This window comes from Acomys minous (genome assembly GCF_964271855.1).
Source record: "Acomys minous genome assembly, chromosome: 6".
NCBI lineage: Eukaryota > Metazoa > Chordata > Mammalia > Rodentia > Muridae > Acomys > Acomys minous.
Genome location: NC_140487.1, coordinates 17,942,353 through 17,958,225, shown reverse-complemented (window position 1 = coordinate 17,958,225; position 15,873 = coordinate 17,942,353). Strand labels below are relative to the sequence as shown.

Here is a 15,873-nt window from a genome sequence, read left to right as displayed (position 1 = left end):
CAACTTTGTGTCCCATCTTTTTTGTTTGTTTGTTTTCAAAATAACCCACTGAGTCCATTTTCTGCTGTTAATAGTCTCATGGGTGTAGGATGATCCACTAGAGTATGGTTGACCTATCAGGGACCATTTTCTTAAAACAAAACAAACAAACAAACAAAAAAACCAACCCGTTTTCTTGACATGATGCTGTCAACTGTCAGTAGGTCCTCAAGAATAGGGGTTCAAGAGCCCCTCCATCTTCTATAATACAACATTGACTTGGTTACTTGTGTGAAGGCAGCCATGGTTAATGTGAGTTCATGAATGCAGTTCTCTTGTCATGTCTGGAAGAAACTGTTTCTCTCGGATATTCCTAAGCTGGCTCTTAAAATTGTTTGACTTGTCCATGAAGATTGGAGTGGTGGTGGTGGTAAAGATGTCCTATTTGTGATCGAGTACTCCATCTCCAAACATATTTATTCTCTGCACATTGATCAGTTGTGAATTTCTGCATTAAACACCACAGCCTGTGCAAAGAAACTTAGGATGAGGATTGGTAACTGCACTGAATTTACAGGGCAGTTTGATATTATGTCCTCTTAACAAAGTAATACTAGTAGGTTCACCCCTGGGCACCAACCATGGGTTTTCAGCTGGGTTAATAGGGCCAGAAATGCTTTTTCTTTGTAGAGTGGGTCTTAAATACAATCAGAAAGCAGTTGTTTACTATTGTAACATTTTATACTACTATTGCACCCATGGGGCTATCTTGTCACACTGGTCATTGTGGTTCAGAAGGTTCGCAGTTGGGTAAGGTGTTGCTAACTTCCTCCCAGCAGCCTACATCAACTCCCTCTGACACTATGAAAGCTGTCTGGCAAGGAGAAGCTTCTTGTTCGGTACCCATTTGATTTCTCCATGTCTTGTGAGTAAAGTATGGGAGATCCTCACCAATAGTGTCATACCATCAACTTCTGCTGCTCAGCCAAGAAAAGGAGCAATAGCCTATATATGTTGTTGTTGTTGTTGTTGTTGTTGTTAGGTTTTGGGGGAAGGGTTGTCTCTATGATGGGTCTCTATGACCTGTGACCAACAGCACGATGTACCTGCACCTGGCACTAGGATTTGCATTTGGCAACATAAAGCATCTGGGAGGAGCATTATCCTTTGTGTAGGATAACTTTAAACTTATTCTATGGATAAATGTGTATATAATAAAACATGTTTCTATATGCTTTAAAAATAGCTATAGTATTAGTTCTTCCTAGTGTTCATAAGCGTTTACGTTAGCTCTTTATTTAAAATTTAGTGCCTACTTCGGAGTGACTTTTTGAAGAATTTGACTGGTTAATAAGATAATTAGATTTAGAAATTTAGCTTATCATTGCAAATTTTAAATAAATGGTTGTCTTTTATATAGCAGCATTTTTTTGGAGTCAAGCTTCTGGTGTCAATACGTGGAATGATGTTAGTGTGTGTGTGTGCGCGCGCGCGTGCATGTGTCCCTGGATTCTAAAGATTTAGTACTCAATTTCTAACCATTGACTCTAGAGCTTTTGTAGAATTTGAGTGGTCTGGTACCATAAAAAGTTTATTTGAAAAGTTCAACTTCTTTCTACCAAACTTTTCTAGACAAGGCTTTGCTGTGTATTCCAGGATAGCATTGACTTCAGGCTTCCTGCTGCCTCATCCCCTGTCTGTTAGGATTAACAGGCAAATAATGCGTGGTGAGAAACAAAAATAGATTTTTGTGTTTGGGTATGTATGTGTACCAAGATATGCCTGTGAAGGTCTGAGGACAACTCAGGTGTCAGTTTGCTTTTCCATGTTTTTGAGAAAGGTCATTTCTTCGTTGCATATGGTCTGCTAGCTGGCCTGAGAGCTTCTGAAGATGTCCTTCCTCTGCTTCCAATTTCCTGTAAGGGTATGTTGCTGAAATGATAGATGACTACTACTTTTAATTGGCTGTATTATTAGCTCATCATTTGTAATAAAATGCTAATATGACTTCTGCACAAAAAAATAACTAGAAGAAATAATGTTAGTACTTAGTTGTCTTAAGCATGTTGTTGAATACTTTTCTTGTTAGGATTCCTTGCAGTTGTTGGACATCCTGTTGTATTACTCCAGCAATTGAATTTACTACATTAAAATATAAAACTGGAATTGGTAGTAAATATATACAAAAATTAAAATCTAAGCACAGCTAGGCTTAGATTTTTAGCAGTCAACTCCAACTCATTGGCAATTTAGATCATATGAACAGTTGAGTTTGTTGAAATAGTTATACTATTTATGATGAATCAAAGGTTTTAATTTGGTAAATGGGGTTGTTATGGCTAATCATTTCATGTCATTGTCAGCTGGGGAAGTACTCCATCAATTTATGACCTTTACATGCATGACAACACACCCAGGCACATACATATCTGAGCACATGTTCATACAGAAACATACATATACAGAATAATTTCTTAAATCTGCATTTATTTACTTTAAGATTAGGAGAGAGAGAGAGAGGAGGGAGGGAGGGGGAGAGAGAGAGAGAGAGAGAGAGAGAGAGAGAGAGAGAGAGAGAGAGAGAGAGAGTGTGTGTGTGTGTGTGTGTGTGTGTGTGTGTGTGTGTGTGTGTGTAGAGCTAGGTACTGAACCCAGAGTCTTGTACTGATCAAATGATCTACATCCTCAGCTTAAAGAGAGTTCTAAAAGCATACAGACTACATACTACTTTCAAATAGTTTAGAGTAGATTAAGTAGTTAAATATATACTTTTACTAGTAATGGCTTTTGATTTTCTGTGTCCTTTTTATTAGTGGGCAGCTGCTGTAAGTATAGGCCCTGTCATGAAACAGTAATTATTTTCATCCTGTTTCTTTTTGGTAGAAGAAGAATAAAGTAATCTTTTAAAGAAATTAAAGTCATAAAAATAAAATTATAAAGTATACATTAATTTTGTTTTTCACAGTTCATATAATCAGTAAATGTTGCTTTAAAAAAAAGATTTATTTATTATTATGTATACAATGCTCTCCTGCACATACACCTGCAGGCCAGTAGAGGGCATCAGATCACATTATAGATGGTTGTGAGTCACCATGTGGTTGCTGGGAATTGAACTAAGGACCTCTGGAAGAGCAGTCAGTGCTCTTAACCTCTGAGCCATCTCTCCAGCCCATTAAATGGTGCGTTTTTAATCTGGGGAAACTATTGGAAAAAATTATAAGTGGTAAGAAAGAGAAAGGGAGGAAAATAGTAAAACAAAAAGCATATAGGAAGGAAACATTACAAAATAGGGGGAAACCACACATGCCACATGCTGCTGTAACAAGTGGGATTAGCTCATTTTTTCCAAAATGTAGGATTAGATAGCATGTACAAAATATACATCCTGAAAATTAAAGAACAAACAAGATAAATTATATAGAAGCAGATGGAAAAGTAAAAAGCAGTAAATGGAACAGATTTTAATTATTCTACATATAAGTAATGATAATGTTACAAACAGTACAAGTACTAGATTGTAAAGAACTGAAATATAAATGAGTCTTTTCAAAAAGTAAAATTTTTAGAACTTAAAGTTTAGACGTTACTTTTCTGAGTAACAGATCAGATAGTTAATTCTATATTCTAGATTTTTATTTAGTTAACATGACAAGTTGTCCTGTCTTCTAAAACCAAAATGTAAATTCTTCATTATAATCACGCATTTTGGGGGGGGGTTGGTTTTTCGATGCAGGGTTTCTCTGTGTAATCTAATCACACGTGTTTTAACAGAGAAAATTACAGATTATTCCAAACAGAAATAGGAAACATTAGATTTTCTGCCTTTAGTATACAGTACATTTTCATTAGGTTATAAAAATAAGGGGAATTTGGTAATTTTCACATTTTTCTCTAATAATTCTTAGGTCAAACAAAAGTTAAATTTCTAAGATAGTGGCTAGATAATATAAGATCAGAGTATTTAGTATTTTTTCTCTCTGTCTTTTGATAAACTAATAGGACATTCTTGTTTCAGAAGATAGCTGAATTGCAGTGACAAGTTAAAGTATTTTTCCTGATCTTTAGTATTATGGGTAGTACACTGCCTCATTTAAAATGGGACTCTGAGTCTTGGGAACTATGGGTTCCCAGTCTTTTGCACTTTATTATAGGTACACATTGGTAGTAAGTTCCTTGGGGGTGGATACATGGAACAATCTTTATATGTTGATATTTTATGTGATGTTGACTCTCAACAGATACTATGGTACCAGAATGGAAAAAATAGATAAATTGTTGGAGCAGATTGATAGAACTGTGTAGAATGTTCAGAGATCCCTGTTCCTTTTTCCTCTTTCACTTTGTTCTATTTCATTACACAGTGATTTTCCTGTACTGCTTTGAACATCTACAAATAAGGATGTTAGATTAAAATATAACTCTTTGGGAATGTTACTTGTATTGTTAATGAGTAAATTCATCAATTATTAAATATTAAACATCATCTTCTTTTCAGTCTGCAGTGTATATTACTATGGTTTAGTGAGAGAGAGGACAAGGTTAGGGCACCGTGAAAGCAGAAGTGATTGAGAATTTCTTAACTTGAGAAGGAAAGAGATCAAAGGATGTGGAGCAAGCTGTCACAGCATCAGTCTGACATTGAAATTGGTCTTGGAGATGAGTAAGAGTTTGTCAAATGAACTTGAAAGGACAATATTATAAGCTGAGGAAGTAGAAGGTTCAGAGACAGTGACAGTACCGTCTACTTCTGGAATAGGCATATGGAGGAGCAGCAAGATAACAAACACTGAGATAAATGAGAACCAAATTGCGGAAATCTTTTATGTTATAAAATTATGATACCCATGGAATTCATCTTAGCAGTGGTACTGAGGAGCCACTGTAAGATTTAGTTGAAGTGAATGCAGAAATAGCCTTTAAACAAACTGGCAGTTTGTGAGGCACAATAGTCAGTCTTAATTAAGGCTATGGTAGAAATACGATGATATGGAGGTTTCATTACAGATGCCTAAATAGTTGGGCTTATGTGCTATTATATATATGAATGTATCTCCTTGGGAAAGGGTCCATAGCTTCCATCAGCTCATACAAAAGGACTGTTAGTTACTGGAAAAGGGGTGAGGTGACATTTGCAAGCTCCGAAGTTTATAAATTTAAAAATATCTTCTAATATCTAATCTTTTTTTTCTTTTCACTTTTAGTGGACAGGCCAAAATCTCAGCAAATTCGAACCTCTAGTACAATAAGGCGAACGTCTTCTTTGGATACAATAACAGGACCTTACCTCACAGGACAGTGGCCGCGGGACCCTCATGTTCACTATCCTTCATGCATGAAAGATAAAGCAACTCAGGTAAAATGAGAAAACCAAAACCAGTTCTTTGATTTTTTTTTTTTGAATATGAAATAAATCCAACCAAAACAGAAGCCTTTGCTTTAACTATGCTGCATTATAATAATTCTGTGTCATTCAGCATAGAAGTTTTTAAATTATTTAATATTTAATAAGTAAATTCTTTTTGCTTAAGTAAAAATTAAAAAATAAAGGCTGTATTAATGAATTTAGAGAAATGCTGCCATTTTAATAATTGTTTTATAATAAAATGATTGTTCTACAATAAAATGAAGATAATGGCTAGAAAGCATTTTAGAAAATTTGTTTTTTTAAAAAGTTTGTAAAGGTCCTGATGAAAAATAGTTTACAGACTATTCACAAGATGAATTATGTTGAAGGGATTTTTTTCCTATTACAGATGCAAGACTAAAACCAGTGAAATAAGAAATTTACCATTTGTTTGTTTTTCCTATTTTAGTAGATTCTCTACCCTTTTGGTTTAAGAACATTTACTCACATCAGAAAAAATAAACATCTTCATTTATTATAATATGAATTTTGGCTATATATTCACCAAATTTTTATTGAAAATTATGAAATAACATTTATATAATTGCTGATTGTTTTGTGGTTCTTGCTGTAGGTAGTTTATTGTATATATGTGTAATAATCTAAATGTATATGTAAAAAAATTGTCAATTTAAAAATAAATTACAACAACATAAAAGGAAATATATTAAAATATAATTATTATTGGGCATAAAAAACATGTCATAATATAGGGATAGAAGATAGTAAATTTGGTATTAGATAGGGAAATATGTAAATGTAAGGGCATTCAGAAGAAGAACATTTGGTACTTAATAGTTTTAAAAAAGACTTAGTTGCTTGATTGAAGAATGAGAGATGTGAAGGACATGGTCTGTGAAAGCCCTGCTTGTAAGTTTTGTTGGCATTTTGTTAAGCAAGCTTGGAAACTGAAATGAGCTGTTTTTTATATCGCCCATCTTATCAACTCAGCATGCTGCAATCTTTTGATTTCTACTGTTTTAGGGAAAGCATAAATTTGATATGGCAAGATTCTTAGCAGAAATAATTTGCATACCTTATGGATGGGGGCCTCGACATTTAGAGGGAAACATAGAAATGACTGAGAACAATTTCTAGAACAGTTTTATTCATGTTATGAAAGAGTGTAGGTATAAAGGACAAAAGAAAGTATATCAAAACGACTCAACATAGTTTGAGAAGGTACACCAGAAGGGTGTACGAACTAGTCTTATTCATTTGGAAGCAACAAGAGGGAACAAACATTTATTAACTATATAGCATTATGATTTGTTTAATTACCTGTATCTTGTTTAATTTTGACAAGAACATTGCATTGTAACTGAGATGGGAAGCAGAAACTCAGAGAAACAAAATGACTGGCTAATTTAAACTAGATTTCTTACATGGATTATATCTGTCTTCCCTAATATAATAGCTGTCATGATGCTGAAAATAGTTGCTGTTCTTTTTAGACTATATCTCCCCCCAAAACAAGAAAATTTAAGGTTTATTAAACATATACTTTGTGCTGACAGTGTCCAAAAACTGTATCCTGTTTATCTTTCAAAACAACTATGAGAAGCAGGAAAAAGAACTGGAATAATATAGTCTTAAAAGATTATTGACTGATGCTAAAGAAAGGTCATAGAGAATATCTGGCGATTAAGGGCACATGTCTTAGAATAGAATTAATGCTGTGGTAGAGTAAATACCAAGATACTTGCAAATGGAGAGTAGTGGAGAGGTAAAGGAACAGTTCTGACTAAGTTCCATGCACATCTCTTTATTTGTACAGCTGGTATATTGAAGCCTAATGCATTGTTACACTATTAAATATGATACTTAAGTGTGGCAAATGCTAGGAATATACTAGGTTATTAGTACTAGGTGTAGAAAAAGCCTCTTGATATTTTGCAGAGTCTTTAGCAAATACGAACACCCATGAAGCACATGTGTATAAATAATTACATAAAATATGGCTCATCCTCCTACTTTGACAGGTACATTTTCATAGGGATCAAAGTTGAGTTTGAACTAGGAATTCTTAGATTCTGCAGAGGTATATGGCAGAAATGTCTAAATGGGCTAAACCCATCCCAAGTGTAAACTATTCTCTTCTTGTCCCGGGCTATATTCTGTAATTTGAAGTACCTTTATATATTTATAGATACTTTAGAAACACTTCCTACCCTTATGATCATGACTAGATTCTACCCATACTCTTCAGGAAGTGTGACCCAGGAAGTAGGTCCTTACAGACTATGGAGATCAGGCTTCCTATTGTTTAGTTCTAAATAGACCCTGCGCCCCCACACACAAATGGGTTAAGTTTGTGATGTGTGTGTGCTTTGTTTTGGAGCGTCTTTTCAACTTGCATGTGTCTAGAATAGAGTCAGAATAATTTCCTCTAAATCATGAGGTACAGGAGAGCCTGTCATGCTTGTGTCTGGATATATATCATTTGTTTGAAATTGGACATTGAAAGGAAAGTAAAATATAAGCCTTAATTCTTAGATGATGAATGTTAGGCTAGAAGAGTTAACTAATGTATACATGTAGTATATCTTGTTAGGTATGAAGAGACCCAAGCCCACATTAGGCTGATCTAGTGTTTGCCGCACATGCCAGAGAATTGATCTTGCACTCAAAGCATCTATAAGTTTAACTGAAGGTATAGGAGTTGACTATACAGAATTACTTTTATGGCTATATCTACAGAAGGATTGATTCTTTAACTCTTATGGGAGTAATTTTTCTTAATTTGATGAATGACAGTTGATAGTATATTCTCATCTTGTTACAGATATTAATTATTTGTCTTCCCTTTGTAAAAGGCATCTGTAATATCTTCTTTCATATTGCTATGTTTGATGGCTAACAGTTGATGGCTAAAGAGAGATTCATATATATATGCCATTAAAAAGGAAGTAGTGTAGGGTTGTCAAAAGATTATGAACTTTGAAGAGAGACTTATTTTCAGATTAATGCCTGCTAGGTAGAAACCTACTGAGATGATGGAAATGTTGTGTGTCTTTGACCTTATATTCAAATCAAAGCTCAATAGATAAAAGAACTATAGTATTTGTATTTTTCAAATGCATTCCTATATCATTTAACAAGTAACAGAGACACAATGTAAGAAATGTGTCACTATACAGTTTTATCATTGTGCAAGTGTTTAGAATGAATGCAAACCTAGATGACAGCAGGTTGCGGCCAGAGGTATTTGAGGTTCAACTTGACAGAACAACATGCTGTTTTACAGTAGACATTTTCCTTTTTTTTTTTATTTATGGAAGTGTATGCTCTGATGATAAAGCATGGTATCTTAAGTATATATAAATAACTATTATCAATTATTCCATATAGAACATACAGGACTTTATATACTGTGTTTTTATAGCTATGGATAATGTAGTATTTGTTTTCATCAACACCACCATAAATATTAAATGCATTATATGACCATATTAAAAGCACTATGACTAAGCAAGAAGAGTATTTTTAATCTTAAGGGATCCATATTGTATAGGTCCTTATAAATGTCATTATGCAGTGTAAGACTATAGTGACTATGTTATTAACAATAGCTACTATCAAACAGTTTGTTTCTTGAGGCCATTTTTTTTTTAATTAAAATTTGAGGCCTTTTGGACTACCAATGTTCCAGTCCATGTCCCTAGCCTCTCAACAACTGCAACATTTTGCTTGTATCAGTTGAATATTATGCATCTAGATAGACATTTAGGTTATAGATGAGAATATATTTTGTCAAAGTTTATTCTAATGTCCATGTGTATTTAACCTTAAAAATAGATTATAGAAACACACTGGATACTGAGCTGTTTCTAGGTTTAATACTGTCTACTTTGAAATGAATTAAAAATAAAATTTGTTGGATAGATGGATACATAGGTGATAAAGCAAATATAGAAAAATATTGTATAGGAATATATGAGCAGTATCAGTAAAATTTGAATCCCCCTTGCTGTGCATGTATGCGTGTGTACGTGTTTGTGTTCTGCTTTGGTTTCTGCTATAGCTGAGATTGAACCATAGTGAGTACTACCCCTGAACCACACCAACAGTTTTTAACTTTTCTACTTGAAAATTTTCTTAAATTTTTCAGAAGAAAAAAATTGTCATCCCTTAAGCATAGTGTGGGCAGTACATTTGTGTAATCAAATATTTGGGAGCCTGGGGCCGAAAGAACTACAGATCGGAGACTAACTAGGGTTACGTAGTGGTGCACTTACTAAGACAAAAACAGAAACAAAAACAAAAAAGAAAACCATAGCTCATTGAATTAACTACTATGTGATCCACGTGTTTATATCCTTTTCTGTAAAGTTCATATCTGATTGACAGGATCACATATATACTCTGAGTATTCAAAGATAAGGCCTGTTCCCTTTTTTCTTTTCTTTTTTTAATTAAATACTTTTTACATATATATTTATATTATTACACATATATATAATAAACTACCTACAACAAGAAAAACCACGAAACAATCAGGGATTATACATATGTTGCATTCATAGTGTTTTGGCTATTTGCATTTGGAAGCCTTGAAGAAAACATCTTTCCTATCTTGGTGAATCTGAATTTCTGAATGTAAATCAGTAGGTGTCATCATTATCAACTTAAAACATCTACCTAGACAAGGATGCAGGGGAGGGGATAGCAAATGAGATGTAATATGAATTATTTTATTTTTCTGTAAAAAATGTGTTTTAAAAATCTACCTAGACATAAAAACATCTTGATCCCTGAACAACTAAGCTAAATTGTAAAACTAAACTATCTGGTCTTCAGCCCCATCAGAGACTTGAGAAGGAATAAAACTGATTATCTGAGCATACTGGGAGTACAGGTTAGTAGCTTCCCAATGGAGAAGATGACAGAGACAGTTTGCTGCCTGAACAGTCACCGCAAAACTCTCTATAACGGAGCATCTTCTTCAGCCTTCTGGCCTAATATATCGGACAGACATATGTGAGGCAGGAAGTATTGAGGATTTGCTTACCCTGTCTTGGCAGAGTTTGGCCATCAATTCTGCCTGCATCCAAGCTTGCCCATTTTTAGGCAGAAGTCTGTCTGTGGTAGAAATGAGGACATTTTACGCAGTGGCTGGCTACATTTGAAGCCATCTCCATAAGAGATTCTTTTATGTTCATTATCTTCTTTGAGATAGGCTGGGTATTGCTAAATAAAAGATACATGTAAATGTATCTTTAAAATAATAAAAACATCTTTAAACACCATATTCTATTGAGCTCATTGGCACAGGAGACAATTTCCTGAACAGAACACCAACAGCTCAGGCTCTAAGTTCAACAATTAATAAATGGGACCTCATGAAAATGAAAAGCTTCTGTAAGGCAAATGACACTGTCAACAGAACAAAAACAACAGCCTACTGACTGGGAAAAGATCTTCAACAACTCTACATCTGACAAAGGGCTCATATCCAAAATATATAAAAAACTTAAGAAATTAAACATCACCAAACCAAATAACCCAATTAAAATATGGGGTACAGAACTAAATAGAGACTTCTCAACAGAGGAATATTGATTGGGTGAGAAACACTTTAAAAATGCTCAATATCCCTAGTCATCTGTAACTCCAGTTCCAAGAGAACTCTGCCTGCACCAGGCAGTAACATAATGCACAGACATACATGTAGGCAAATATACACAAAAATAATAAATCTAAATATTTTAACTTTCAAGTTAAGGTTAATATACTCATGCGATAGGAACAGTTTCCAGCCTTTGCCCCATAGTGTGAAGTATGATCTCAGATTGTACTTTAAATCTGTGTTTGAAACTAGGAAGCGTGTATATATGTGTATATATGAACCAAGTGGACAATGAAAACAGTCCGTAGCAACAATCAAAGATGTTTTCTATAATTTCCAAGGCAATACTAATGAGTGTAGCTGTTCGTAGATGCGGCTTTGGAGAACAGCTCTGAAGAGCTGGTATGTATTTTTCTGACGAGGGAAAGTACCAGTATCTAATGCTGCTTCCTCCATCTGGGTCACTGAGCGACACTGACAAACATAAAGGTCTTACTGACATTATCCCTGTGGTATGAGCAAGAAATTACTTTGTAGTCTTAAACTATTTATGTGTAAAGGTTGAATAGTTACTATCTCATAATCTATTATACTGATATGCACTGTATAACCCTTTCAAACAATTTTTAAAGGCCTGAAGTAACATGGTATTACTTATTTCAATTAAAAGCTTGCAAAACTTTTTTATGTGGACATAAAATCAGTATCGAAAAGGAATATATGAAAAACAAAGTACTAGAAGTCCCTCTGTCAGTTTTTCTTAGTAACTAAACTAATTTTTCTTAATCTTACTCAAACTTAAAAAAAAAACAACAACAAAGTCTTAATAGTTTACTGTCCTGTTCACCTTTGAGCTTTACTCTGATATTTTTCTTATTCAGTAAAGATAATTTCCCTGTGTGAATAATCCATCCAGTATGGGCTAGGGCCTTGATGTGTTACTATTCTGTAGCTAATTTTAGCTGATAGGATGTGTTCAAGTCTTAAGAGATACTATCACCACGTTTCTTTTAAACAAAAATGTAAAATGTCTCAGATTAGGTGTATATTCTAACAAAATGATGGATTCAATTTTTTTATATTATTTGGAAAAGAAAAGAATTACCTAATCTAAGTGAGATTTTTTACTTTGGAGACCACTCTTAACATTTATTATAGGACTAGAGTACCATGCTGTTGAAATGTCTTGTGAAACCCTAAGACTTTCATTTCTCATAAGAATATGTTAACAGAGCTCCCATGGTTGTCCCAGGGTGTTTTAATTCATCTGTTTCAGGTTATGTATTTCTGGCTTTTATCGATTTTGTTTAATAAATAAAGGCTTTTAGGGCCAGAATAATCCCTGTAATTGAGATGAGCATCAGTAATGGCTGCCAACTCCTGAGTTCTCTTTAACTAACCATTGTTAACAGGAGTTTTGTGTGTAATAGGAGAACATGCACATGCTTTGAGAACGTCTGTGCCTGTAGAAATACATAAAGTACAGACTGATGTAATTATGTTTTATATTGTAACTCTGATTTTCTGCTTGATGGATCCTAAGCACCAGCTTTGACTTCATGGCTGATTCAGAAATATTTTATTAAATTCATCTTAGACTATTTTCTGCTGTAATACTATTGTGACACTATCAACTTTACCATAGTGAATCTTATCTAAATAAATGATTGTCTATTTGTTGAGTTGTTATTTTTGTCTTTTAGGAAAAAAAACTATAACCTTCTTATAAGATCATCTAATTTTTTTATTAAGCTTATATTTCTTAGTATTTTGTTTTATGGTCTGCTATTGCAATTGGTCTTTGATTACTTTCTAATTTATTTGCACTGTATTTCAAGTAAATGTTGTTTCTGATAAGCTTTCAGATACTTTTCTTTGGCTTTCTAGACATGATTGTATAAACAATAATTCTGTCTTCTTTTTACCTATTTTTTGGTGTAAGTCTTCTCTTAGAATTGTATATGTTAATACTCTCAGCCTTTCATGCTACTGATTATGCTAGCAGATACTGTTCTTGTCTATAAGGTAAATTCATTCAGTGGGCATTATTTGACTGGCATAAGCATGCTTGGTGTGTATTCTTGTACTAATTTTGTTTCTTGTTTTATTGAAGAAGGATTGCTTATATGGCAAATCCCATTTCATTGTTATTTATTATAGCATTCTATAATATGAATCTCCCTTAAATTTTTTATATCATGCTGGGAACTGAACCCATTATGTTAAGATTGAGGGACAAAAGTTCCACCTATGTCATATCTTAGCTCTAGTGAATTTCATTAGTAGACTACTATTTGGTTATTCATTAATATTTTCAGAAAATATTTTGTTTACCCAGACTTAAAATAAATATACAGGAACAAATTTATTATTTATTAATATTTAGATTTTAAATATTGAGTTCATTCATAAAATTTTTTGGTTTGTTTTTTGGTTTGTTTGTTTGTTTTTATATGTAATACTTAGGCTAGTGTTAGTTATACTTGTTTTGCAAAAAAAGTCTTGCAAGATTTCCTTCCTTTGTATTCTAGCATGGTATAAATAACATTTGAATTATTTGTCACATGAGTATGAAAGAATTTTAATCTATGAAATTTGCTAGCCTAGTGTGTTTTTAGATTATAGTTCTGTTTAAAAAAAAGAGCTCAATATTTATCACAACTCTTTAACTCTTCTTTGGTTGTATGTGACAGAAATTTCAGTACACATGTTCTTTGAACCAGTCACTGGCCAGGAGGGTTGCTTGAGCTGAGGAATTTGAGGCAGCCTTGGCAATATCTTGAGCCTTGTCTCAAACAACAACCCTACTAAAACTTTAAGGATGGGAAGTTGGTTGTTAAATCTTAATAGAGTGAGTTCCAAAACAGGCAGGGATAAACAGATAAACCCTGTCTCAAAACAAAACAAAAAAAAAACAAAACAAACTCAAAAAACAACACAAAACAAAATCATGAATTGAATTTTCTATATGTTTGTTGTCTCAATAGATGATATTTTTCTTAAGTATTTCCTATTTTAAGTTATGTATTTCAATTTTTATTTTAAATTATTTCTAGTTAAAACTATGAAATATCAACATACTAAAAGGTACATGAAGTAACATTTTTTTAAATCCATTAAGCTTTTGTATAGGGAGCTTTATGGTCTTCTACCACCAACCTTCTCTAGGAGTCTGTCTTTGAGAATACGTATTTAAGAATTGGCTGTAGCCATCATTCAGTAAAATCACTCCTCAAATTTAAATATGTACATTCTCTGAAATAGTGCTAAAATATCCATCCTTTCCCCCTTTACATGAAAATAGTTTGGTTAGGAAACCAAAGGAATAGATTATTATACCTTAATAATGATAATTAAAAAGAACTTTCAGTTTACCACTTAGATCAGAAATGAATTTTTGATCCAAAGTCACAATTGACAGAATCATTTGGGTTTCCTGTGCCCATGCTCTAGGGCTTTCTGTTGAAATTTTCTTAAGAAATAGCAGCAATTGCTTGGTTTGGGGATATTTAACTTTTTGAGTACTTTACGTGTTCTAATTGTCAGAATAATAATAATTAGCAGAGATATCACTCCTATTTTGTTAGCTGTTGTTTTTTTTTTAACTGTTATTCCTTTGCCGTATAGAAGGTCCTTTAGTTTATTCAATAACATTTGTTAATTCTGTGTTTGTGCATGTGTGTATGTGTGTATGCATGTGGGTGTCTGAGAACATGAATGTGTGTGTGTCTGTGTGTGTGTGTTAGGTGTATGTGTGGAGTCTAGAGATCAGAATCAAGTGTTGTTCCTTAAGCACTGTCTCCTTTGATTATTGAATCTCTCATTGAGCTGGAATTTACCATTAGACTAGGCTACCTTTTTATATTGGGCTCTAGGGGTTGGACTCAGGTCATCATGCTTACATAACAGCTCTTGACTCAGCTTTTTCTTTACTATGTCACCTCCAAATTTCTTAATTCTTTTATTATTTCCTGTACCATTAAGAGTTCTTATCAGAAAGTCTTTGCCCATTCCTATATCTTGAAATATTTTTTTACTATTTTTTCTTCTAGTGGCTGCAGAGTTTCATGTCTTACATTAAGGTCTTAAATACATTTTAATTGGTTTTTGATAGGATGAGAGATAGGGTGTTAATTTTCTTTTTCTGTGTGTGACTAGACAGATTTCTGAGCACCATTTATTGAAGTGGCTAACAAACAGCCCAGTCTGTAAATGGGCAAGTTAAATGAACAGAGTTCTCAAAAGATGGAGTACAAATAACCAGTAAACATTAAAAAGTTCAATATTCTTAGCCATCAGGACTTAATCAAATAAAAACATTGGGATTCTTTTCCCCCCTGAGTTAGAATCACTGTCGTTAAGAAAACAACATGTGCCAGGCGCAGTGGTGCACACCTATAATCCCAGTACTCAGGGAGGCAGAGGCAGGTAGATCTCTGTAAGTCAAGATCAGCCTGATCTACAAAGCAAGTCCAGGACAATCAAAGCTATACAGAGAACCCTGTCTCAAAAAACCAAAAGAGAAAGTGAGGGAGGGGTGTTGCAATGTAAATTAATATGGCCACTATGGAAAGCAATATGTAGTTTCAGTAAAATACTAAAACTACCATATAATAATTATGCCCATACTAAGAGTATAATCAAATTATCTAAGATAACAATTGATAGACACTTGCTATCCTTATTTATTGCAGCACTGTTCACAATAGCAAAGTTTTGAAATCAACCTAGACACCACCAACAGATGAGTAGATAAAATGTTATACACTTATGTATGCCCACAGAGATGTAGTTCTATTTAGTGATAAAGAACAACAGAATGTTCTTTGAATGGAAGTGGATAGAACTGAAATTTATTAAGTGAAATGTCTGACTCAGAATGACAATTATTGCATATTTTGTCACATAGAAGGATGCT

At 33.6% G+C, this 15,873-nt stretch overlaps 1 protein-coding gene across 3 annotated transcripts in view; it reads left to right on the top strand.

Moving 5' to 3' along the window:
- The window catches only part of GLCCI1 (glucocorticoid induced 1), a 113,555-nt gene that overhangs the window by 60,790 nt on the left and 36,892 nt on the right, over positions 1-15,873 (top strand). For all 3 annotated transcript variants that reach the window (XM_084785925.1, XM_084785924.1, XM_084785923.1), the window contains exon 2: positions 5,184-5,335. In XM_084785925.1, coding sequence (XP_084642051.1) covers positions 5,184-5,335 — 152 coding nt within the window. The remainder of the gene's footprint in view (positions 1-5,183; positions 5,336-15,873) is intronic.